Source organism: Panthera uncia, chromosome F1 (assembly GCF_023721935.1).
Source record: "Panthera uncia isolate 11264 chromosome F1, Puncia_PCG_1.0, whole genome shotgun sequence".
NCBI lineage: Eukaryota > Metazoa > Chordata > Mammalia > Carnivora > Felidae > Panthera > Panthera uncia.
The window spans coordinates 58,567,272-58,590,853 of NC_064813.1; the positions used below are offsets into that span (position 1 = coordinate 58,567,272).

Here is a 23,582-nt window from a genome sequence, read left to right on the forward strand (position 1 = left end):
CAGCCTGCCCGCGGCCCCGCCCCTCCTCGGCCGACCCGCCTTTCGCCCTGCCTCCCGGCGGTCCGACCCCGCCCCTCCACCTCCCCGAGGGCCCCGCCTCTCGCCAGGCCTCCCGAGGCCCCGCCCCCCAGGCCGGCCCCGCCCCTCCCTGCCGCTCTTCCGCCTTCCCCGAGACCCCGCCCCTCCCCGCCCCTCGTCCTGCTTCCCGGCGGTCCGACTCCGCCCCTCCACTTCCCCGAGGGCCCCGCCGCTCGACAACCCTCCCGAGGCCCTGCCCCCGCAGGCGGCGCCGCCCCTCCCTGCCCCTCTCCAGCCTTCCCCGAGACCCCGCCCCTCCCCGCCCCTCGTCCTGCCTCTCCGCCCCGGCGCGGCCCTGAGCTTTGGTTCCCGAGCCCGGCCAGTCCCGTATGTTTTTCCGAGGGGGCCTGGTCGCCTTCTCGCCTTGTGTCCGCGCCCTTCGGCCTGGTCCTGTCGCGGCCATGAACACTGGCAGTTTCGTTGTGTCGCAGCCGCTCAATTACCGTGGCGGGGCCCGCGTGGAACCGGTGGACGCCTCCGGCACCGAGAAGGCGTTCGAGCCTGCAACCGGTAACGGAATGGAGACCGGGCGGCGGGGTCGGGGGTGTTGCGGCGGGGGGCCCGCGGGGGTCGTGGAAGGGGACCGGTGGGGGGGACGCGGCGGCGGGCCCGGGGGATCGTGGCGGGGGGAGGCTGGGGGGAAGCGGTGGGGTCCCGGTGCGGGTTGGCGCCTCCCCGTCCCACTCGTGGACGGACGTGTTGTACTGCCCTGAATCTTCATTTAGTGCTTTCTGCAAACGTTTGCTGTGACAGATGAGTGACGGTGTGGAAAATAGAGTTGTCTGTGCAGGCAGCTAAGGACTCCGTGCAAACACGAATGCATCTGCACAGGGACCCGGGGCGGGGGTGGGGGGGGGGGGGTAGGTGTGTGAGGTTGTGCTCCTGTTTATTATTAATTTTTATTAAAACGTTTTTTAAAATGTTTAGTCATTTTTCAGAGATAGAGACAGGGCACGAGCGAGGGAGGGGCAGAGAGAGAGGGAGGCACAGAATCCGAAGCAGGCTCCAGGCTCTGAGCCGTCAGCACAGAGCCGGACACGGGGCCCGCACCCACAAACCGTGAGATCATGACCTGAGCCCAAGTTGGCGCTTAACCACCTGAGCCACCCGGGCGCCCTGAAGACTAAATTTTTATTTTACCTTATATATTTTGAGAGAGAGCAAATGGGGAAGGAGCAGAGAGAGAAGGAGAGAGAATCCCAAGCAGGCTCCCTGGTGTCAGCCTGGAGCCCGACATGGGGTTTGAACTCACAAACCGTGAGAGTGACCTGAGCTGAAACCCAAGAGTTGGTGGTTTAACCAACTGAGTCACCCAGGTGCCCCTATTTTTTTTTTTTTTTTTAAGTTAGAACTACAGTAATGTCTTCAACCACGTGCACAGAAGAGGATTGGGATTTCTTGAAGGAAGTTGGTGAAAACATTACTGCTGAGAACAGAGGAGCTTGCACAGATGGCTCTAATGAGTGTGAATGAGAACTCTGTTGCCATCTCAGCCTTAAAATACTCCTGTGGGTGCATCAGACTTGGGAAAGGGAGGGGTGTCTGGGTGGCTCAACTGGTTAAGCATCCGACTTCGGCTCAGGTTATGATCTGGTTGTTGGTGAGTTTGCTTTGGGCTCTGTGCTGACAGCTCAGAGCCTGGAGCCTGGTTCAGATTCTGTCTCTCTCTCCACCCCTCCCCCGATCACACTGTGTCTCTGTCTCTCTCTCTCAAAAATAAATATTCAAACAAAAGAGAATTGGAAAAGGGGGAAAAAGCCCTGCTTTTATCCAGTGCTTCAAGTTGCCAAGCACAGTGCTGGGCCCTGGATTTGCTCTGAGAATTCTGAAGGTAACACAGCTAACGAGGAAGAGGTTTTGGTTTTGGTTTTGGTTTATGTTTGTTCTGCTGGGCTGTGTGGGATATTTGTGGGGAGAAAAATGTGAATGTTTTGTGCAAACCGGAATGGCGGGTAGCCAGAGACAAAACTGGGTTGCAAAGGACTGGAGAATTTAAGATCAACTAATGGCACTAAACCACAGAGCAGCAGTTAGTCTGAGCAGGAAGGAGCCACAGGGGTCCTCAGACTCTCCTGGGGGAGACCGCCTCTCCACCCCCATCCCCACAGTTACGAAGGGAAAAGAAAATTTGCTCTGTATTTTAATTGCCTACAGTGTATGTGAACTTTAGCCACTGCCTTTACCAACTAGCTATTCACGTTTTAACAGAAATTGCAGGCTTGCCAAAGGTCTCTGGACAGAGTCCTAGAGGTTCTTAGAGGGGGAGGGAGAAGGAACTGCTGATTGGTGTACTTCAAGAATTCAGTGGGAGGGGCGCCTGGGTGGCGCAGTCGCTTAAGCGTCCGACTTCAGCCAGGTCACAATCTCGCGCGGTCCGTGAGTTCGAGCCCTGCGTCAGGCTCTGGGCTGATGGCTCACAACCTGGAGCCTGTTTCCGATTCTGTGTCTCCCTCTCTCTCTGCCCCTCCCCCGTTCATGCTCTGTCTCTCTCTGTCCCAAAAATAAGTAAAAAAACGTTGAAAAAAAAATTAAAAAAAAAAAAAAGAATTCAGTGGGAGAGTCCGTCACAACCCTTGGCCTGTGGGGTCATGTTGCATGGAAATAGGGAATGACCTTGGAGTGAGAAAAGGAGAGACGGGGACTTTGCTATATTTGGGGGAAACTTTTTCTGGCGTTTAGGGTTATGTCTTCCTGATGACTCTTTGTTGATCATATTCATCAAGCATCAGCAGGATGATAGGATTTCTACAGAACAGAGTTTTTAAATGAGAGTTCATAACCCCAGAAACCGAGTACTTGCAGCCTCGATTTCACAAGACCTCGGAGATTCTCAAATACTGTTAAAGAGAGGTGGCAAAACCCAGCTGCAAAATAGAGGACAGAGGTTCTCAACCCGGAGGCCATGCTGTGCTTTGGGCAAGGCGCCTGGTCTCTCTGGAATTCTGTGGTGTGGTCAAGTACTTTTTCCTGGACAGTAGTTTGCAACTTTTGTTAGATTCCTAAAGGATTCAGTCACCTCAAAATAAAGGAAAGAACTGCCTGGGGGGGGGGGGAGGTCATTAAATCCGACCACACTTACCAGCAAGAAGGGTCACTTACAGGGAATTTGGATACACAGTACTTTGAATGTGAGGCCACGTTGGCGTTACTGTCCTGTCCTCCTAGGCCGAGTGATCGCTACCTTCGAGTGCTCAGGAGAGAAGGAAGTAAACTTGGCTGTCCAGGATGCAAAGGCTGCCTTTAAAATATGGAGTCAGAAATCTGGCATGGAGCGTTGTCGAGTTCTTTTGGAGGCTGCCAGGATAATAAGGGTATGTTTCATTAGTTTTTTTCTCTTTCAGAAATGTCCCCTTGTGTTGCTCTGAGGGTTCTTTGTGATGCTTTGCACTTAGACTTTGATGCTGTATTAGGTTAGGCCTTTTTTACAAAATGGAAACACCTTTTCTTTCTCTTTCTTTTTTCTTTTCTTTCTTTCCCTTTTGTTTCCCCCCATTGAGAGAGAGGGCGCAGGTGAGAGAGCAGTGGGGCTCACCCGAAGCCGGGCTCCTACTCCCTGGAAGTGGCTTGAACTCATGAACCGTGAGACCATGACCTGAGCCGAAGCCAGATGCTTAATCAATTGAGCCACGGAGGAGCCAGGAAAAAACATTTTCATTTGATCACCTGGGTATATATAGGACATGCTTTCTTTGATTAATTGCTTTCTGGACCTTGGCTCTCTGTGACCTCTCCCTTGTCAGGTTGTTTTCTCCATCTTTGTTATAATGTATCCTTTGCAGCTTGGCTCCTTTTCTTTTTAACTCTGTGTACTGGTTTCCTGTTTACTTTTTCCTCTGATGACGCGTAAGTTTTCTTTTTCCGATGCATTTTCTACCTTAATTGCCTGGGAAGATTTCATAGATTTATAGATATCCCCCCCCCTTTTTTTTTCCAATTTTAGAACATGGGAAGGGGAGAGGGGTGGGGGTGGGTGGGAAAGAGAGAGAATATCTTAAGCAGGCTCCACACTCAGAGCCCGATGTGTGGCTCAATCGCATGACCCTGGGATCATGACCTGAGCCAAAATCAAGAGTTGAACACTCAACCGAGTGAACGTCCCAGGCACCCCTAGATATTCCGTTCTTAAAAAACAAAGTTAAATGTTTTATAGTCTTTTTAAAATAATTTTATTTATTTAAGTTATCTTTAGGCTCAACATTGGGCTTGAACTCATGACCCCGAGATCAAGCATTGCGTGCTCCACTGTTTGAGCCCCTAAACTTTTCACAGTCTTTAAAAGCAAAAGGACTAGGTGCTTATTACAGAAAATTAGAAAATTCAGAAGGATGTACACCAAAGTATGAATCGTGGTTATCTCTGAGCTGTAGAACTTGGGTGATTTTTATTCTCATGAGTGTGTTAAGTCAAAAGCTGCGATGTGTCTGAGAATTCCCCTACTTGCAAAGATACGTTGCATATAGGGATACAGTAAAATTTTGGTTTGCAAGCATAATTTGTTCCGGAAACATGACTGTAATCCAAAGCACTTGTACATCAAGGTGAATTTCAAGAACCGTGGGCTCAGTTGTGATCATGTGTCATGTACTACTCGAATTGCAAGACATCACTGGTTTATCAAGTTGAAATCTTTGGAGGTGTTTACTTGTCTTGCAGAACACTCACAGAATAAGTTATTCACGATCCGAAGCTTTAATTTGTTTTAGGAAATTAAGAAGAAAAGTGTGTGTGTGTGTGTGTGTGTGTGTGTGTGTGTGTGTAGTGATGGAAGACTTGAGAGTTGCTGGGTCAGAGAAAGATACAGGTTATCACTCACAATAAAATGCAGTAGCCAGAGCAGTGCCTTAGCACTAGTTTTCTGAGCCACAGTCCCCACAGGGAAATGCATTGAGCCAAACATCACTCTCTTGCATATAGTGTGTTGCCCCATAGGATGGGAACCCTAAAGTTATGAGATTCCGTTGATACAGGAGCTGCTCTCACATCAGTGTGTGTTCTTCTCTGTAGCGAGAGAGATTACTCCTTGTTAAACAGATCTCCAGGGTTAAGGGGGAAGGTGTTACTGAGTTTATTTCCCTGGAAAGTAAGCAGATGTCTCCAAAAAGGGGAAGCAGAGAGCCTTCTATCTCCTCACCCCTCCAGGCACCTCTATCTTTAGGGAAACACTGTGTCTGTTTTTCAAAGGCCTTTGCTTCTCAGTCAGCTTGCCAGGGTCCTTTGCTCAGAAAGCCGGGGCCACAGAGATGTCAAAATGTTCATGGAGCATTTTCTCCTAACTAAGTATTTTCCCCTATTATTAAAAAATTAATTTTGGGGTGCCTGGGTGGCTCAGTCAGTTGAACATCTGACTCTTGATCTTGGCTCGAGTCATGATCTCCTAGTTTGTGAGGTTCAAGCCTGCGTTGGGCTCTGTGCTGACGGTGCGGAGCCTGCTTGGGATTCTGTCTGCCCCTTTCTTCTCCCCCGTCTTTCCCCTCCCCCCCCCCTTTCTCTCAAAATAAATAAATAAAAACATAAGTAGTTTAAATTAGACCAAAAGCAATAAAGCAGATGATTTATGATTTTAGTTTTTCACTTTTTCTTAGCACATAAGCATTTAGGGTTGTTGTGTCCTCTTAAGAATTGACCCCTGGGGTGCTTGGGTGGCTCAGGTTAAGCATTCGACTTTGGCTTGGGTCATGATACCGTGATTTGTGGGTTCTAGCCCCATGTCGGGCTCTGTGTGGACAGCCTGGAGCCTGCTTCGGATTCTGTGTCTCCCTCTCTCTCAGCCCTCCCCTACTCATGCTCTATCTCTCCCTTTCTCTCAAAAATAAACAGACATTAAAAAAAAAAAAAAATTGGCCCCTTTATCATTATTAAGTGACTCTTTTTTTTTTATCCTGAATAATATCTAATAATATTCTTTTGCTCTGAAATGGACCGTTTGATATTAGTTTTCTTTTCCTTTTTTTTTTTTTTTCAACGTTTTTTTTTTATTTATTTTTGGGACAGAGAGAGACAGAGCATGAATGGGGGAGGGGCAGAGAGAGAGGGAGACACAGAATCGGAAACAGGCTCCAGGCTCCGAGCCATCAGCCCAGAGCCTGACGCGGGGCTCGAACTCACGGACCGCGAGATCGTGACCTGGCTGAAGTCGGACGCTTAACCGACTGCGCCACCCAGGCGCCCCAGTTTTCTTTTCCTTTTAACCTCTCCCCCTTTCCATTAATATCTGTGTTACTGTGTTAGTCAAAAATATATTGCTATCTTTTTGTAATGCTTCTGTCTGATGCTCATGCTTTATACCTGCCTTTACCCAAAATTATCCCGTAACTGAACAGATTCTACCCTCTGATCATAACCTATAATCATAACCTTCCATTGTTTATTAGTTCTTCCCTTTCTTTTTTTTTAAGATTTTACTTTTGGGGCGCCTAGGTGGCTCAGTCGGTTGAGTGTCTGACTTCGGCTCAGGTCATGATCTCACAGCACGTGGGTTCGAGCCCCATGTCAGGCTCTGTGCTGACAGCTCGGAACCTGGAACCTGCTTCAGATTCTGTGCCTCCCTCTCTCTCTGCCCCAACCCACTCACATTCTGTCTCTATGTCTCTCAAAAATAAATAAACATTAAAAAAAAATTTTAAGATTTTACTTTTTACTTTTTTAAAGTTTATTTATTTTGAGAGATGGAGAGCGTGACGGGGGGGTGGGGGGGAGAGGCAGGCGAGAGAATCCCAAGCAGGCCCCACACTGTCAGCCGCCGACGTGGGGCTCAAACTTGCAAACTGTGAGATCTTGCCCTCAGCCGAAATTGAGTCAGACGCTTAACCAATGGAGCCACCCAGGTGCCCCAAGCTAAAAATATTTTATATTTACCCACATTTTTACCATTCCCAGTGCTCTTCATTTCATTCCTTTGTGTAGGCCCAGATTTCCATCTGGTGTCATATTTTTTCTGCTTGAAGAAATTTCTTTAGCATTCCTTATAGCACAGTTTTGCTCGTGATGTTCTTTCAGCTCTTGTGAGTCTGAAAGTCTTCATTTTGCTTTCACTTTTGAAAGAATTACAGGTATCGAATTCTAGGTTGACGGGTTTTTTTTTTGTTTTAGTTTTTTTTTTTTTTTTTTTTTTTTTTTAATGTTTTATTTATTTTTGAGAGAGGGAGAGGGACAGAGTATGATTGGGGGAGGGGCAGAGGGAGAGGGAGACAGAATCTGAAGCAGGCTCCAGGCTCTGAGCTGTCAGCACAGAGCCCCACGCGGGCTTGAACTCCCGGACCGTGAGATCATGACCTGAGCCGAAGTCGGACGCTTAACTGACCAAGCCACCCAGGTGCCCCAGTTATTTCTTATTTTGTAAGCTATCTGCGTTCCTTTCATTTTATTTCATTTTTTTTAATTTATTTTTTTAATGTTTACTTATTTTTGAGAGAGACAGAGCTCGAGAGGGGGAGGGGCAGAGAGAGAGGGAGACCCAGAATCCAAAGCAGGCTCCAGGCTCCGAGCTGTCAGCACAGAGCCCGACTCGGGGCTTGAACTCATGAACCGTGAGATCATGACCTGAGCCGAAGCCGGATGCTCAACCGACTGAGCCACCCAGGAGCCTTTGTTGTTTTAGTTCTTTAAATTAGGAAGTTCTAACTAAATTTCTGCCCATCTCTTCTCCTCGGGGCCTCCAATTACACATAGCCTCGGTGGCTTGAAGCTCTCTCCTGGTTACTGATGCTGTTTGGGTTTTTCCTGTTTTTTTCTCTCTGTGTGTTTTAGTTTGGATATTTTCCAGTGTTACCAGTACTTTAATTTAAAACTTACTAACTGCAAGGGCACCTGGGTGGCTCAGCCGGTTGAGCCACCGACTTCGGCTCGGGTCATGATCTCGCGGTTTGTGAGTTCAAGCCGCGCATCGGGCTCTGTGCTGACCGCTCAGAGCCTGGAGCCTGCTTCCGATTCTGTGTCTCCCTCTTTCTCTCTCTCTGCCCCTCCCCCACTCATGCTCTGTCTCTGTCTCAAAAATAAACATTTAAAAAAAAAAAAAATTAATAACTGCAGAAAACCTGTCTCGGTGCACACAAATTGCAATGTCAGGCCTGCCCAGAGTATTTTCTGATCTTACTAGCATGCACTGGGCAGGACACCATAGGTAGTGGCATAGAGGTCTGCAGTATACTTTGAAAGTGTGCGGAGGAGGGAAAACACTCAGAGGGATGACCGCAGCCTGCTGGTGTTGGGCCCCGTGGAGACAGATGTTGTCTGTGTCCGAGAGCACAGGGTCTGGGCTAATTTATTTAGGACTTACCAGCTTCCTGTTTTAGAAATAGGTTTCGTGAAGGCAGAGAATGGATCTCTGTATTTTTTCTTAGTAATGAAGGTAGATTGACTCAGTCAAAAGTCTTTATTTCTCAGGTCTTTATAGAAATATGACACGTTCAGATCTCACTGTCAGGACTTCCCTTTCCTGTGTTTCCTCTTGATTTTGATATTCCTGCTCCCTCTTCTCTGATATTTGTACTGTTGACACATGGCTTGGGATTAATTTCAGTTGCCATTTCATTTGCTTGTGGTCTGGCTCACCGCTTACCCATTTTAATAAGACAGTGCTACATCTTGTCATTTGTTTGATTCACCTTTTATGTGTGTTCACATATCACCCTCTCCTGTATTTTACATCCGGTCCATGAGAGCAAATGTGTGTTTCTTACATGCTCCATTCATTCGGTTCTCTCACCTTTGGGACAAAGAAAGGGGAAATTAGCTTTTCTCTTGAGGTCAGTTTCCCAAACCTTTCCAGTCATCCCTGGACCATCTCCAGCATCTCTCAGCCACATAGGCTACGGCTGGAACAGTATTTCGTAAGAGAATTGATGAGTACTGACCATTAGAAAATAATTATCTTGGGGCGCCTGGGTGGCTCAGGCGGTTAAGTGTCCGAGTTCGGCCCAGGTCATGATATCATGGTTTGTGGGTTCGAGTCCCACATCAGGCTCTGTGCCCACAGCTCAGAGCCTGGAGCCTGCTTCAGATTCTGTGTCTCCAGCGCTCTGTGCCCCTCCCTCACTCACTCCCTCTCAAAAATAAATAAACATTGAAAAAAAATTATCTCGTGATTTTCACCTGCTGCATGTCTTGGGGTGAATTAAAGCTGTGCGTGTAATATAACTTCTCACCTGCCACTTGTGTGTGTAGCCATCGTGTGTCATTGGCTGTCGTAGTGATGGTTGTCTCTCACTCTATACGTGCAGACGCATATGTGCGCACATATACGTATTTATACATGTATACACATATGATGCTCGCTTCTCAAACCATACCTTTTCTAATTGATCTGGAAAGGGGGTATTGGTCTTAAATCTGTGACGATTAACTTGAGGGGGGCACAGGGCTGCTGTTGAGCGGTAAGCTTTCTCTCCCAGATGTCGTAGTGCCACTCCTTCTAAAGTGCGAGCTGTTTCTGTTTTTGGAAATTGGGCAGCATATTCTGAGCGTTGAATCTGTTGGGGCGTATGATAAGAAGTCTTAAGTCTAGTCTTCCATTTTACCCAAAGGAACGGAGGGATGAAATCGCCACCGTGGAGACCATCAACAATGGAAAGTCCATCTTTGAGGCCCGCTGGGACATCGACACCTCCTGGCAGTGCCTGGAGTACTACGCGGGCTTGGCTGGATCCATGGCTGGTAAGCCCCAGCTGGGCCTTTCGGGAGCCACTGACCGGGAGGCAGAAACAGATCCTAGTGGTGAAGGGGAGACAACTGGGGCTTGAGACAGACCTGGCTTAAAATCCTGGGTTTAGCCACTCTCTGCATGGGTGACCCCGAGAATTACTTTACCTTTCCTTGTTGAAACTGGAGATGATAATCCCTGTTTTCTTGGGTTATCATAAGGGTTAAATGAGAAAATATATGGAAAGCACTGAGCATGGTGTCTGAGCTTCAGGCCAAGTTGTTGAAAAACCAAGAGTCAGTCAGTGTTCTCAGTATTTACTAGTTCTACCTAGTTAGCAAAAAAGATTTTCTCGATTCTTTGTGACGTTTACAGTAGTGGGTGTTGGATGGCTTCACAGGACCCAGGAGGGCTGTGGGGAGCCAGAAGTCTGACATATGGGTCCTGCTCTGGAGGCTCCCCTTATTTCCATCATTTAAAAAAAAAGGTTTTTTTTTAATGTTTATTTATTTTTGAGAGAGACGAGTGCGAGTGGGGGAGGGAGAGGCTGAGAGAGAGGGAGACACAGAATCGGAAGTGGGCTCTAGGCTCTGAGCTGTCAGCACAGAGCCTGACGTCGGGCTTGAACCCATGAACAGTGAGATCATGACCTGAGCCGAAGTCGGACGCTCAACCGACTGAGCCACCCAGGTGCCCCCCCATCTCACTTCTTCAAGTTACTATCTGTTAGGTGCTCTCCGGTTGTAGAGAATTATATGAAATTGAGCGAACACGGGTTTGGAGGATGGAAAGGATTCTTCACTGGAGTGACTATGCAGAGGCAGTGTCCGCCCGGTGAGAATGAACAGAAGAGCGGAGACGGGGAGGAGGCCGGCGCAGTGGAGCACGGCTGAGCACGGCTGTTGGCGGAGTCTTGGGAAAAGCAGTCCTGCATTCTCCGTGACGCCCCTGTTTTCCCCTCAGGTGAACACATCCAGCTCCCAGGCGGATCCTTTGGTTATACCAGAAGAGAACCACTTGGCGTATGCGTGGGAATAGGCGCCTGGAACTACCCCTTCCAGATCGCCTGCTGGAAGTCTGCTCCCGCGTTAGCGTGTGGTAAGAGTGAACGGTTCTTCCACCCATGAGCTGTCCGTTCTGTCCCTCACCTTTTCGTGTGTGCGTGCACACACACTCATTTGCACACTCACGCTCCACATCATAAGGGGCCTGCGTTGGGGCACCTGAGGCCCCGAGGACCTGCGTCTGCTCCCGCCCGGCCTCGTCGGGGCTTGTAGCGTATGTTATGCGTGCGGATTACATCCATATTATTCCCACTTTTGTTTTTATTTTGTTTAAAAATTTTTTTTTAATCTTTATTTATTTTTGAGAGAGAGAGAGACAGAGTGCGAGCAGGGGAGGACAGAGAGAGAGACACACACACAGAATCGGAAGCAGGCTCCAGGCTCCGAGCAGCCAGCACAGAGCCCGACGCGGGGCTTGAACCCACAAACCATGAGATCATGACCTGAGCCAAAGTTGGACGCTCAGTTGACTGAGCCACCCGGGCGCCCCTATTCCCACTTTTATTTATCTTATTTTTGTTATGGAAAGGAAGAGTGTTCATTTTGGTCCTGGAAGTCTTCTATTTTACTGTGGAATTGATTTCGATTTGTGCTACTTGTAAGCTCTCTTCCTTTCTGGACAAGGATTGTGAAATGAACCTTTGTGTAGGAAGAGGCACTCGGTGGGGCGCCTGGGTGGCTCAGCCGGTTAAGCGTCCGACTTCGGCTCAGGTCATGATCTCACGGTCCGTGAGTTCGAGCCCTGCGTCAGGCTCTGTGCTGACAGCTCAGAGCCTGGAGCCTGCTTCAGATTCTGTGTTTCCTTCTCTCTCTGCCCCTCCCCTGCTCATGCTCTGTCTCTCTCTGTCTCAAAAATAAATAAAACATTAAAGAAAAAACAAGGAAGAGGCACTCGGGAGCGTGGCTTAAGCAGAAGATACACTTGTTCCTTCCTTTGTGTCTTAAGAGAAATGGTAAGACTTCCTTCTGAGTGACTGGCGGGCTGACTTAGAGAGTTTTTCATACTGTTTAAAGAGGAATTGATGGGAAAAGAGGATTTATGGTATCTTAGAAAAATACAAGGTGTAAAAAAAGCATTACTGAAAAAAAAATGTTACTGTTAGGACATTGTGTTGAAATCGCAGCTTTTCTCGTGTTGCTGCCTCGCGTTCTTCTGCTGTTTGCATGTTCTCTTGTGAGCTGGAGCTTCCATTTTCCGGGACGACTATAGCTAAGCCACTGGTTTGGAGACTGAACAAATTAACCCTTTCTGGTCTTCAGTTTCTACTTGTAAAGATTTTTCTTTCAGTTTGTTTTTGAGAAAGTGCACGCATGTGAGCGGGGGAGAGGCAGAGAGAGGGAGGGAGGGAGAATATCAAGCAGGCTCTGTGCTGTCTGTGCAGAGCCTGACTCCGGGCTCAAACTCACGAACCATGAGATCATGACCTGAGCCAAAACCAAGAGCCGGACGCTCAACCGGCTGAGCCACCAGGCACCTGTGGAGTTGTTCTGGACTCGTCCTCCTGTCCCATCCTGTCCTCGGAGGATCACCAGTATTAAAAAACCTTTTGTTCTTGTGTCTTGGGTTTGTGCAGGTAACGCCATGATCTTCAAACCCTCTCCCTTCACGCCGGTGTCTGTGCTGCTGCTGGCTGAAATCTACACGGAGGCCGGCGTGCCCCCTGGGCTCTTCAACGTGGTGCAAGGAGGGGCCGCCACGGGCCAGTTTCTGTGTCTGCATCGTGATGTGGCCAAAGTCTCCTTCACTGGGAGTGTGCCCACTGGCTCGAAGGTGAAGATAAAACCAGCATCGGTTCACACACACACACACACACACGGCAGTGCCCGGCCGGCGTGGAGTAGATGTCGGAGGCCCGTCTTCTGATCTGACCTGGCTTGAACTGGGAGGGGGCTGCCGCAGGGATTGGGGGCAGAGATCTGAAGTGTGTTCCGAAGGTGGGAAGCAGGGAGGGAAGTACAGTGGGACGATGAGGACCGCCGACCAGAGGGGGCCCCGCGGGGACGGAAGCCCTCACCTCCCGCCCGCGTCTGAGAGCGCGGGGTCTGGGCCGCCGCTGTGTCTTTGGTGTCTTAACTCATCAGTAGCAGCCACCTCAGAAGGAGGGGTATCTGCTCAGTTTATTTCAGATGTGTTGTTTTGACCTTAATTGAGTGTTAGCCTTGAACATAGTAACAGCATTAGGAGTTTCTACCCATGGCATGCAAATGAACAGTATTTTTAAAAAAAAATGTTTATGTTTATTTTATCTTTGAAAGAGAGAGAGAGAGAGAGCGTGAGCAGGGGAGGGGCAGAGGGAGAGAGAGGGAGACACAGAATCCGAAGCAGGCTCCAGGCTGAGCTGTCAGCACAGAGCCGCATGTGGGACCCGAACCCACAAACCATGAGATCATGACCTGAGCTGAAGTTGGACGCCCAACAGACTGAGCCACCCAGGCCTCCCCGAATGAACAGTATTTTTAAAATGAATTCCCTCTTCAGAATGTCAGCTGCAGTCCTATGGTTCTTTTCAGGTGTTCTGGAAAAGACTGTTCTAAATGGGTGAAGGGCAGAGTCATCGACCGGAACAAGGCTGCAGGTCCCATGTAGTTGTCCCGGAGGCTCAGCTTCTGGTGGGCTTAGCCTGCAGTTTTATCTGTGCTAAGCTTCTGAATGTGTTTGTCCTTGTTAAGATCATGGAGATGGCAGCTAAAGGAATCAAACCCATTACCTTGGAGCTGGGAGGCAAATCTCCCCTGATCATCTTCTCCGATTGTGACCTGGAGAACGCTGTGAAGGGAGCGCTGATGGCCAACTTCCTCACACAAGGCGAGGTGAGCACTTGTCCCCAGCCGAGGGGTGAAAGGAATCTCTTTCCTTCCTCTAGCAGCATGTTTTGAAGCTGTCTGTTTCGAAATAATTGCAGATTGACAGACACGTTGCACAGAGTGCAGAGAATTCCCAGGCACCCCTGAACCACGTTTCTCAGATGTTAACATTTTATCACGTTTCCTTTATCATTGTGTTTACCTCTGTACACCCGTAGGCTTGTTATTTTTTCCTGTTTCCTGAACGGTTTGAAAGTTTGCAGACGCAAGACTCCTCTAACTTCTGTGGGCCTCTGTGCATTTCCTAGAAACAAGTGTGCTCTCTTCTGCAAGCACAGTGCGCTCAGTAAAATCAGTAACCTCGCGTAGACGGTCTTCAGTCCACAGCCCCTCGTCAGATGTTGTCATTTGTTTGCCGGGAGTCCTTTTAGCGAAGAAACAGACCCCACACAACCTCTTCTTCTCTGGTCCAAGACCTAATTCAGGAAGGTGTGTTGCATTTAGTTGTTGTGTTCCCATAATCTTTAGTCTGGAACAGTTAGCTCTTTGGTTATTCTCCTCTTTCCAGGACCTTAACATTTTTGGGGAGTATGAGCTGTTTATTGTGTAGAATGTCCCTCGTGATGGTGGGGAGTCCGTCTGGTGTTTCCTTTTGAGTAGATGTAGGTTATGCATTTTGGGCAGAAGCCACCACAAAAAGTGATGTTGGGTCCTCTTCGAAGGGCGGTTGACTTTGCCGAAGGCGTGTCTTCCTGGGAAGCTGCTGTGTCCTCCTCTGTGGTTCAGTCGAATCACACAGGAGACGGTGGCAGAGGCCTCTGTGCCTTCCCAAGCTGTCCCCCACTCATCTTAGCGCCCTTTGGTGATTTTTCCTGGAAGCAGTTTCTATTATGGTGGTCCCCAAATGATGATTTTCCAATTCTGTTGTTCTTTCTACATTTATTAGTTCCAAGTCTCTACCGTAAGAAGGAACTTTTCCTTCTCCTGTGTTTTTCTTTTTTTCTTTCCTACTCATTTATCATTATGGACCATGGATTCTTTCTTCTGTGGATTATAGTCCATTACTGTCATTATTTATTTTGATGCTCAAATGACTGTAGATCTGGCTTGTGGCAGCCCATTTCTGTGACCTTTCTTCATTATTCCGTGAGCATGAGTGCTTGGTGTATTTTTGGACATCAGGATCTACGGTTCTGATGGCATTGGAAGAGTATTCATGCTCATGTCTCCAGGAGGGTCTAAATAGTCAGAATTGATTTGTGATTTTAGAGCCAGACATTGGCTGTGAAATGCTTCAGGTTTTTATTAGGCTCATGCCCTTAGTTCTTGGTCTGTTTTCACTCTTCCTCCCCTTCTGCTCTTAAAATACGTGGCCCCATTCAGCCACTGACAGGAGGCCATGGGAGAAGTTATGTGGCTCATGGCACTATGAATGGCATTAAGGAAATGTAGACAAGACAAAGAGCCCTGACTTTCACCTCAAAGGGCAGGCAGGTTTTTTGCTGATAGGGTGGGATGTGTGGTCCTGTTCAGGATGGGGATAATTTTTTTTTTTTTTTTAATTTTATTTTTCAACGTTTTATTTTATTTTTTGGGACAGAGAGAGACAGAGCATGAACGGGGGAGGGACAGAGAGAGAGGGAGACACAGAATCGGAAACAGGCTCCAGGCTCCAAGCCATCAGCCCAGAGCCCGACGCGGGGCTCGAACTCACGGACCGTGAGATCGTGACCTGGCTGAAGTCGGACGCTCAACCGACTGCGCCACCCAGGCGCCCCAGGATGGGGATAATTTTTAGAGAGGGAACTAACCTTTTGAAAAGGTCTACTGTCTCCTTTTAAGTTTAAAACTGCCGGATTCTTCCCCCTTTTCCTTTTTCTTTCCTTAACACACATACAAATTCATGTCTGTCTTTTAGGTTTGTTGTAATGGCACAAGAGTATTTGTGCAAAAGGAAATTCTCGAGAAATTTACAAAGGAAGTGGTGAAACGGACACAGGGGATAAAAATTGGAGATCCCCTTCTGGAAGGTACAAGGATGGGCCCCCTCATCAACCACCCACACCTGGAGCGAGTCCTTGGGTTTATTAAGCTGGCAAAAGAGCAGGTGAGGAACAAGCGGAGATGGCATGGGGCAGGGGGAGGGGAATTAGTCTGAGTTGTGCGTTACGTGTGTCGCTTTCCTGCTGGCTCGCGAGGCCTCAGCAGTGCTGTGCTCAGTACCTGCAGTGCAGGGACCGTGCGCCTGTTCAGGACACATGTACCACTTCAGGACTGCGTGTCAGGGTTGTAAGTTTAACATGAAATGTGGGGCGCCTGGGGGGCTCAGTCGGTTAGCGTCAGACTTCAGCTCGGGTCATGATCTCACGGTTGGTGAGTTCGAGCCCCGCGTTGGCTCTGTGCTGACAGCTCGGAGCCTGGAGCCTGCTTCGGATTCTGCGTCTCCCTCTCTCTCTGCCCTTCCCACGCTCATTCTCTGTTTCTCTGTCTTTCAATAATAAATAAACGTTAAAAAAAAAACACCATGAAATGTGCATTCTTTTTTCTTCTCCGGCAGGGTGCTAAAGTGCTGTGCGGTGGAGACATCTACGTACCTGAAGATCCCAAGTTAAAGGATGGTTATTACATGAGACCTTGCGTGTTGAGTATGTCCTTTTCTTGTTGGCTTTTAAACAGTTTGAATTAAATATCAGTTAGAAAAGGAGATTTATAAAATATGTGTATGGTGTAAAGCAGGCATTGGCAAACCGTGTCCCCGCTGCTCAGATTTAAGGAGTAGAAGTTCTCCATTACCTCCCGTGTGCCCTCCCTCTTGGACAGTCGTGTGCGTTGCTTTACCTGAGACTCAACTGGGTCTGAACCTGTTGTTCTGGAAGCAAGAAGCTCAAAAAAAAAAAAAAAAATGGAAGTGCATGTTTGATAAAAAACTAATGAGTTTCATTTTCTCAAGAAAGTTGATGAGGAATAGGTTTTTCTTTAACTATATGTGTCGTTAACAAGCCCAGTTTGTCAGTATGGCAATATCTTAAAATTAATGCAATTTAATAATTTTTAGCGTCTCCTTTCAGTCTTAAACATCTCGTGGCGTGGACAGTCGATTGTAGGGTCATCCCGCTGTCCTCAAACGCACTTATTTCTTCCCACCTCAGAGGTGACCACTGACCTGGGTACCGCTGTTCTCATACCTTCTTCTGTCCTTTCACAGTATACGTTAGGATCCACGAATAAATGCCAATATGTAAAAACAGTGGTAGTATAATAGGCTTTGAAAAACTGTATTCAGGTTGAAGTACATTGTGTGATTTCTTACATCTTATCTAGAAGATAGATTCAGCTTACTATTGCCCTAAGGTCGACAGTGGGGTCATTTTTTCAGCACTCAATCATCTGATGGATTTTAAACCTTGAGCCCTTGCTAAAAAAAGAACCACTGAGGTTTGAAAGCTGTGAACCTAACATCTATAACGCGGATTAGCTGGTAGTTACTACGTGAACGGGAAAAGGTTACAATATAGTTTTAACCATGAAGGTTGAGGATATTGTTTCCAGTCGAAGCTGTTGTAAGTACAACTGTTAAACCATACTATGTGTGGGATTAACCCAAATGTATTAAGTATGCACTTCAGAAAAAGAAGGAACAGAGTACGCATCAAACTCTAAGTAGTGCAAGTAGTGTAGTATAAGATAGTATAAATATTTATAAATAGTATAAATATTTCTCTGGTTGCTGGGATTAAAGATGATTTTTATTATAGTCTGTACATTTCTGAACACTACAGACTTTTCCACAGATAACATGTATTTGACAATTAGGCAAAAAATAATTGGTTTAAAGGTTATTTTAAGAGAGAGAGAAAGAGTGTGAAGGGGGGGAGGGCCAGAGAGACAATCCCGTGCTGACAACACGGAGCCTGACACGGGGTTTGATCTCACAAACCGTGAGCCAAAATCAAGAGTCCGGCACTTAAGTGACTTAACCGCCCAGGCGCCCTTGGGACAAAATTACTCTTTTTTTTTTTTTTAATTTTTTAATGTTTATTTATTTTAGAGAGAGAGAGAGAGAGACCGAGCATGAGTGGGGGAGGGGCAGAGAGCGAGGGAGACACAGAATCCGAAGCAGGCTCCAGGCTCCGAGCTGTCAGCACAGAGCCCGACGTGGGGCCCAAACTCATGAACTGTGAGATCGTGACCTGAGCCTAAGTCGGACGCTCAACCCACTGAGCCACCCAGGGGCCCCAGGAACAAAATTATTCTTAAACAGGCTGTGAACCTAGGCAAAGAACAGGGAGCTGACCATACTGAACTTTATTCTAGTGATTGCCACTTGGAAAACTTGTTAAAGAGGCAGATTTCCTGGCTCCTGCTCTAGACCCCTGAATGTAACTCTCAGGGACGGGGCCTCGTGATCTGCTTTTCTTTTCTTTTTTTTTTTTTTAAATTAATTAATTAATTTATTTTAATGTTTATTTATTTTTGAGACAGAGAGAGAGCATGAACGGGGGAAGGTCAGAGAGAGGGAGACACAGAATCGGAAACAGGCTCCAGGCTCTGAGCTGTCAGCACAGAGACTGACGCAGGGCTTGAACTCACAGACTGTGAGATCATGACCTGAGCTGAAGTCGGACGCTCAACCAACTGAGCCACCCAGGCGCCCCGTGATCTGCTTTTCAATGAGCCCCCCATTCATTTTTACTCACATTAAAGTTTGAGAGTGACTCCAGAGTCTAGATTAACTTTACTTAAGGTTTGGGAGTTAAAATCTGGTAAGTGTTGTGTTTCAGGCAGGAACCTTGCCTTTCCTGTATGTCAGTTATCACTTCATCTTTGCACCTCCTTTGACTTTCCAACGTAGAATTCACTGCAAACAGAGACCTATGGGGTTCTCAACTTGCAGGAGATAAGAGAATATTTTCTGGGACTGCTGGGTGATACATTGTCCTGAGTCCTTTTCTGGCTAACGGTTTCCCTAAAAATTGTACGCGGATTACTAGTCTTCAAGGAATTAGGACGTAGTGAACCGTCCTTACACACGGTACTAAGAATTATTTAATACATCTTTGAAGATAGTTTGGGTGTCCCCCAAAGTACCGTGTGTCCAGAGTACTTTCCCTCCTTTGTTATACACAAGCTCTAAACCAGCTCTTAAGACATTGCAGACTTGTCCTCTTTGCACATGTGTGAGGAGCTGGTTTTCACACTTCGGCTAATACAAAGCTGATGTTCACGGTAGGGTTCTCGAGCTGTCCTTACTGCCGTGTATTCGAGCATAATCACCCTCCCCCACCCAGACCACTGACGTTGGCTTTATCACCCTGTTTGCAGCCGATTGCAGAGACGATATGACCTGTGTGAGAGAAGAGATCTTTGGACCAGTTATGTCCATTTTATCATTTGACACTGAAGCTGAGGTTCTGGAAAGAGCCAACAATACCACTTTTGGCCTGGCGGCTGGTGTCTTTACCAGGTATGTGGGGAAGGCACCTCCAGCAGCATTGCAGGAACAGGGGCCCGCTCGGTGTGCTCAGAGACCCTTACTCTCATTTCCTCCCTGGAGTTCACGTTGTCATTAGCATTTTCTGTTTGCTTCAGGTGGAGTCAGAAGGTGCCAGAGTAGCATTTTGTAGTTGCTCCTGAATGGCCAGAGAACTGCTGCCGTTGAGTTTAAAGTGAGCTATAAACATTGTTGGTGAAAATTCTATCCCATGTCATTCATTTCATCGGACAGATATTTAAGGTTCGATCTATGTGTCTGTGTGTCTATGTAAAGCATCGTGTTGGGTGCCTATTGAAAATGTACACGTCAGGGAATGTAGAAACCCATAAGCCTTTAAACGCTGGGCAGGAGTCTTCAAAAACGTGATTTTTAGCCGCTTTATAGTAGTTCCTAATCGGAATGCATTGTAAAATATGTAGGCATTTTTTTGGTTGTTGCGTATTTAGGATATTGTTTCCAGTTGTCGCTGTTGTAAGTAAAAGTGTGATTAATCTCTCTGTACATAAACTGTTACCACGATAACAAAAGTAAGAAGCGATCTGGGAGCAGAATCTGCTTCAAAATGATGGCAGGTTGCTCGATTACATACAAACTTTGATTAGTCTTTGGTAGCGGTAGGAAGTTTTCTAAGACTACTTTGCACTTGGAATGACGCTGTTTCTTTGGTGACAGTCGAGGTTAAGTGTTCTTTGTAGCTTCGTGGCGAGCAACCCGGGGAGGAAGACCGAGGTCCCCCCTTGAGGACCTGATGGGATAGCTTCTCTGTGAGCTCTGAAGAAAAGATCGAGGGGCTGCTGCTTTCTCGTGTGCCTGGTTTTGGGTAGGCTTTATTTTCTAGAGTAATTTTAGGGTCACTGCAAAGTTGAGTGGAAGGCACAGAGGTTTCCCATGCACCCCCTCCCCCCAGCCGCCTCCACTATCAGCGTCCCCCCCCCCCCCCTCCAGAGCAGCCCGCTGGTTGTAACCGGTAAACCTACTTGGATAGATCGCGATCACCCAAAGACCACAGTCACCCTAGGGTTCACGGTTGGAGTGGTGCGTTCTGTGGGTTTGGACGATGGACCCGCTGTTACAGCATCACACGGAGTAGTTTCACTGCCCTGTAAACCCCCTCTGCCGACCTGCTTTCCGTGGTGTGAGGAGTGAGTGGGTTAAGTCACCCCACACAGAGCGAGGCAGTCACGAGGGGGGCGACTCCAGTGTGCTGCCACTTCCCTCACAGCCTTGCAGGTCGGTTCACGCACCATGCAGCATATCCGCCTAAAGCGTACGATTCAGTGGTTTTTAGTGTATTTGTAGAGTCGCACAACCGTCACTGTAATCTGATTTTAGAACTACGAACCTCCCAGGAACACAGGGAACGTTCCCCGCCCCTCCCCGCGCCCCGGCCCCGGGGCAGCCACTAATCAACCTCCTTGTTATCTGCGTAGATTTGCTTACTTTGAATATTTTCTATAAACACGGCATCATACAGCATGTGACCTTCTGTGACTGGCTTCTTTGACTTGGAATAATGTTTTCAAGGTTCCTTTATGTCGTGGCAGCTGTCAGTACTTGGTGACAAATGGTCCATGGTGTGGATTCATTTTGTTCATCCGTTCACCTGTTGATGGACATTGGGATTGTTTCTACTTTTCTCCTACTACGAATAATGTCTCCGCGAACACTCCTATCTTTGTGTGGAAATGTGCGATTTGTGCCGGGTGTATACCTAGAGGAGGGATGGCTGGGTGATTCTGCTCAACTCTGAGGCACCGCTAAACTGTTTTCCCATGTGGGGGCACCGTCTGGCGTGCCCACCGGCCACGTGGGAAGGTTCCAATTTCTCCACATCCTGGTCAGGGATGTCCTGGGACTGTCTGTCCTTTTTTTTTTTTTTTTTTTAAATGTTTATTATTGAGAAACAGAGAGAGAAAGCATGAGCAGGGGAGGGACAGAGAGAGAGAGAGGGAGACCCAGAATCCGAAGCAGGCTCCAGGCTCCGAGCTGTCAGCACAGAGCCCGACGCCGGGCTCGAACTCACGAACCGTGAGATCGTGACCTGAGCCGAAGTCCGGATGCTTAAACCACTGAGCCACCCAGGCACCCCACTGTCTGTCCTTTTGATTTCAGCCGTCCTGGTGGGTGAGAAATGGTGCCTCACTGTGGTTTTGATTTGGGTTTCTGGCAGTTGTCTTTTCCACTTTCTTGATACTGTCATTTACAGCACTAAAATTTTAAATTTTGACAAAGCCTGATGCTTTTATCTTTTTGTCTGTTACTTTTGGTATCCTGTCTGAGAAGGCTTTGTCAGACCCAAGATTATGAAGATTTATTCCTGTTTTCTTTGAAAAGTTTTATGGTTTTTGCTCTGATGTTTTAGGCCTGTGATCCATCTGAGTTAATTTTTATATATAGTGTAAGAAAGGGATCTCCCTTCATTCTTTGTGGATATGTGGGTAGCCTGTTGTTCTAGCCCTGTTTGTGACAATGTCCCTTCTCCCCATTTGAACTTGCTGCTGCTACGTGTTTCATAGATGCTTTTGGATGAGACCATGAAACTCAAATCCTTGTATCTATTTTTGCCTGGATGACACAAGATTTAAAGCACATCTTGAAGAAACAAGAATCCGGCAGGATCTCAAAACCTTTAGACCTGGCAGTCTATCTTTTCCGTGGAAGTCGCAGAATAAACCGCTTCGCAATAATATAATACACTGTGTCTTCGCAGGGACATCCAGCGTGCCCACAGGGTGGTGGCCGGGCTGCAGGCAGGGATGTGCTTCATTAACAACTACAACGTCAGCCCGGTGGAGCTGCCCTTCGGTGGATACAAGAAGTCAGGTGAGGAGCCGGAAAGTGTGGATGCAAACCCGGCCTGTAGGGATACGGGTTGTAATTCAGACCGCACTGACCAGGTTTCTGAACATTCGTGTCTCAGAATCACCTGGGAAAGTATACAGATTCTGGTCCTCCCCGGACCGGCTGCAGTGATCTCTGGGAATGGGAACCAAGCGTCTTCTTATTTTCCTTTTCTTTCCCCCAAAGCTCTCCAGAAAGTTCTAATGTGTATGTAGCCTGGCTTGTGAACTGCTAGTAGGCATCTCAGAAGGGTTTCTCTTGTGGGTAGAATTACTCTTTCTTCACGGGCTCTGGTCGCTGGTGGCATAAAACCGTTCCTGGAGGCTCCAGACTTGGGGCATTTGTTGTCGTCCACTGTGGGGGGTTTTTAGGTGGAAAGTGTCTCTGAGCACCTCAGAAAGCATACGTTAATTTGTTTCCTTTATTCTTCCAAATCACTAAAGAGCCCTCAGTCTAACATTGAACAGTCCATTATGGCTATCCTGGTTGTCCCGGACGCTGCACAGGGACGCCCCCCCCCCCCGCTTGCCCAGTGTTCCCGGTGACGCAGTCAGTCTGGCCCCCCTGACGGTGACACGGTGACCGTGCGAGTCCGGTGTGTCGAGGGGGTGTGGGGGGCCAGGACAGGCTCTCTGGAGCTTGTCGCCTGTAAATATTCACTGGCTGCCCTTCCCTTTCTCTGGAAAGTGGTGTGGACGTTGCGGGGGCACCAGTCTGGGCGCCCGACCCCAGCCCCTGGGCAGGTGTGTGTGTGGCCGTCCCAGCAGACACGTGAACCCCGATGGGCGCTCGTGAGACGGCGGGTGTTCGCTCGACCGTCTTATTTGGCACCTGGCTTGGAAGTGCCCCGGCACGCCCAGGGCCTGCCCGCCGACCAGCCTCGTCCCTGCACGGGCGCCACTGCGGCCTGGGAGTCCGGCCGCTGCTGTGCCAGTACGTGCTCTCGGCCGGCTCCCCAACTTGGATTGGAACCTCTGGGTCGGTGCCCTCCGGCTTGTCTCCCTGGGGTGAGGTGAGAAGCAAAAGGGGCACACACACCCACCCTGGCCTCACACGCCCACCTAGCTCTGTGCTCAGAGGATAAGGGAGGGAGCCAGAGACAGAGTGAGGCCTTGCCGGGGCCGAGCACCTTTTCTTTTGAAGAGCGCCCCCCCCCCCGGAGACGTGTATTCTGGGGGACCGGGCCTTGCCCTTTGGAGGCAGAGCCTCCCGAAGTCAGAGGCAGGGGAAGGCCAAGCACAGGGTGCCGTCCTTTGAACGGGTGACCTCGTAACAGGGCAGGACTGGGGCTCTGAGCTGCCGAGCCGCCTGAAGAGCCCCCCGCCCCCGTGAGTCGGCAGTGTGTAAACAGCAAGCTGCTCTTAGCAGATTTCACAAAAGGAGGGGTTAAAAGGCCTGTTGTGTAGAGTTCGGTTCTCAGCGAGCACCAACTATCGGTTGTCGTACAGACTTTCACACTCGATAGGAAGGTCCGAGCGCTTTCACATCCCAACCCAGAGTAGTCGGTGCCTAAAATAAAGTTCTGTTGTAGGACCAAGATGCGGGTATTTCCCTGTCCCCGTCCCCGTCCCCGTCCCCGAAGGCCAGTGGGTCACTTCTCCCGTGCCTAGCTGTACAGCTGATGACGTGCACTTGAGGACTTTGTCCCAAACCTTGTCAGTTC

The 23,582-nt window shown here is 48.4% G+C and overlaps 1 protein-coding gene across 3 annotated transcripts in view; it reads left to right on the forward strand.

Moving 5' to 3' along the window:
- Positions 1-207: 207 nt before the first annotated feature.
- The window catches only part of ALDH9A1 (aldehyde dehydrogenase 9 family member A1), a 36,425-nt gene continuing 13,050 nt past the window's right edge, over positions 208-23,582 (forward strand). The window contains exons 1-10 of one of the 3 annotated variants that reach the window (XM_049635235.1): positions 208-588; positions 3,244-3,389; positions 9,600-9,729; positions 10,679-10,813; positions 12,354-12,550; positions 13,450-13,590; positions 15,503-15,691; positions 16,142-16,229; positions 18,907-19,048; positions 21,789-21,901. In XM_049635235.1, the coding sequence (XP_049491192.1) occupies positions 408-588; positions 3,244-3,389; positions 9,600-9,729; positions 10,679-10,813; positions 12,354-12,550; positions 13,450-13,590; positions 15,503-15,691; positions 16,142-16,229; positions 18,907-19,048; positions 21,789-21,901 (1,462 nt within the window). In that variant the 5' untranslated portion in view covers positions 208-407. The remainder of the gene's footprint in view (positions 589-3,243; positions 3,390-9,599; positions 9,730-10,678; positions 10,814-12,353; positions 12,551-13,449; positions 13,591-15,502; positions 15,692-16,141; positions 16,230-18,906; positions 19,049-21,788; positions 21,902-23,582) is intronic. The other 2 variants (XM_049635237.1, XM_049635236.1) reach the window with 2 other exon arrangements.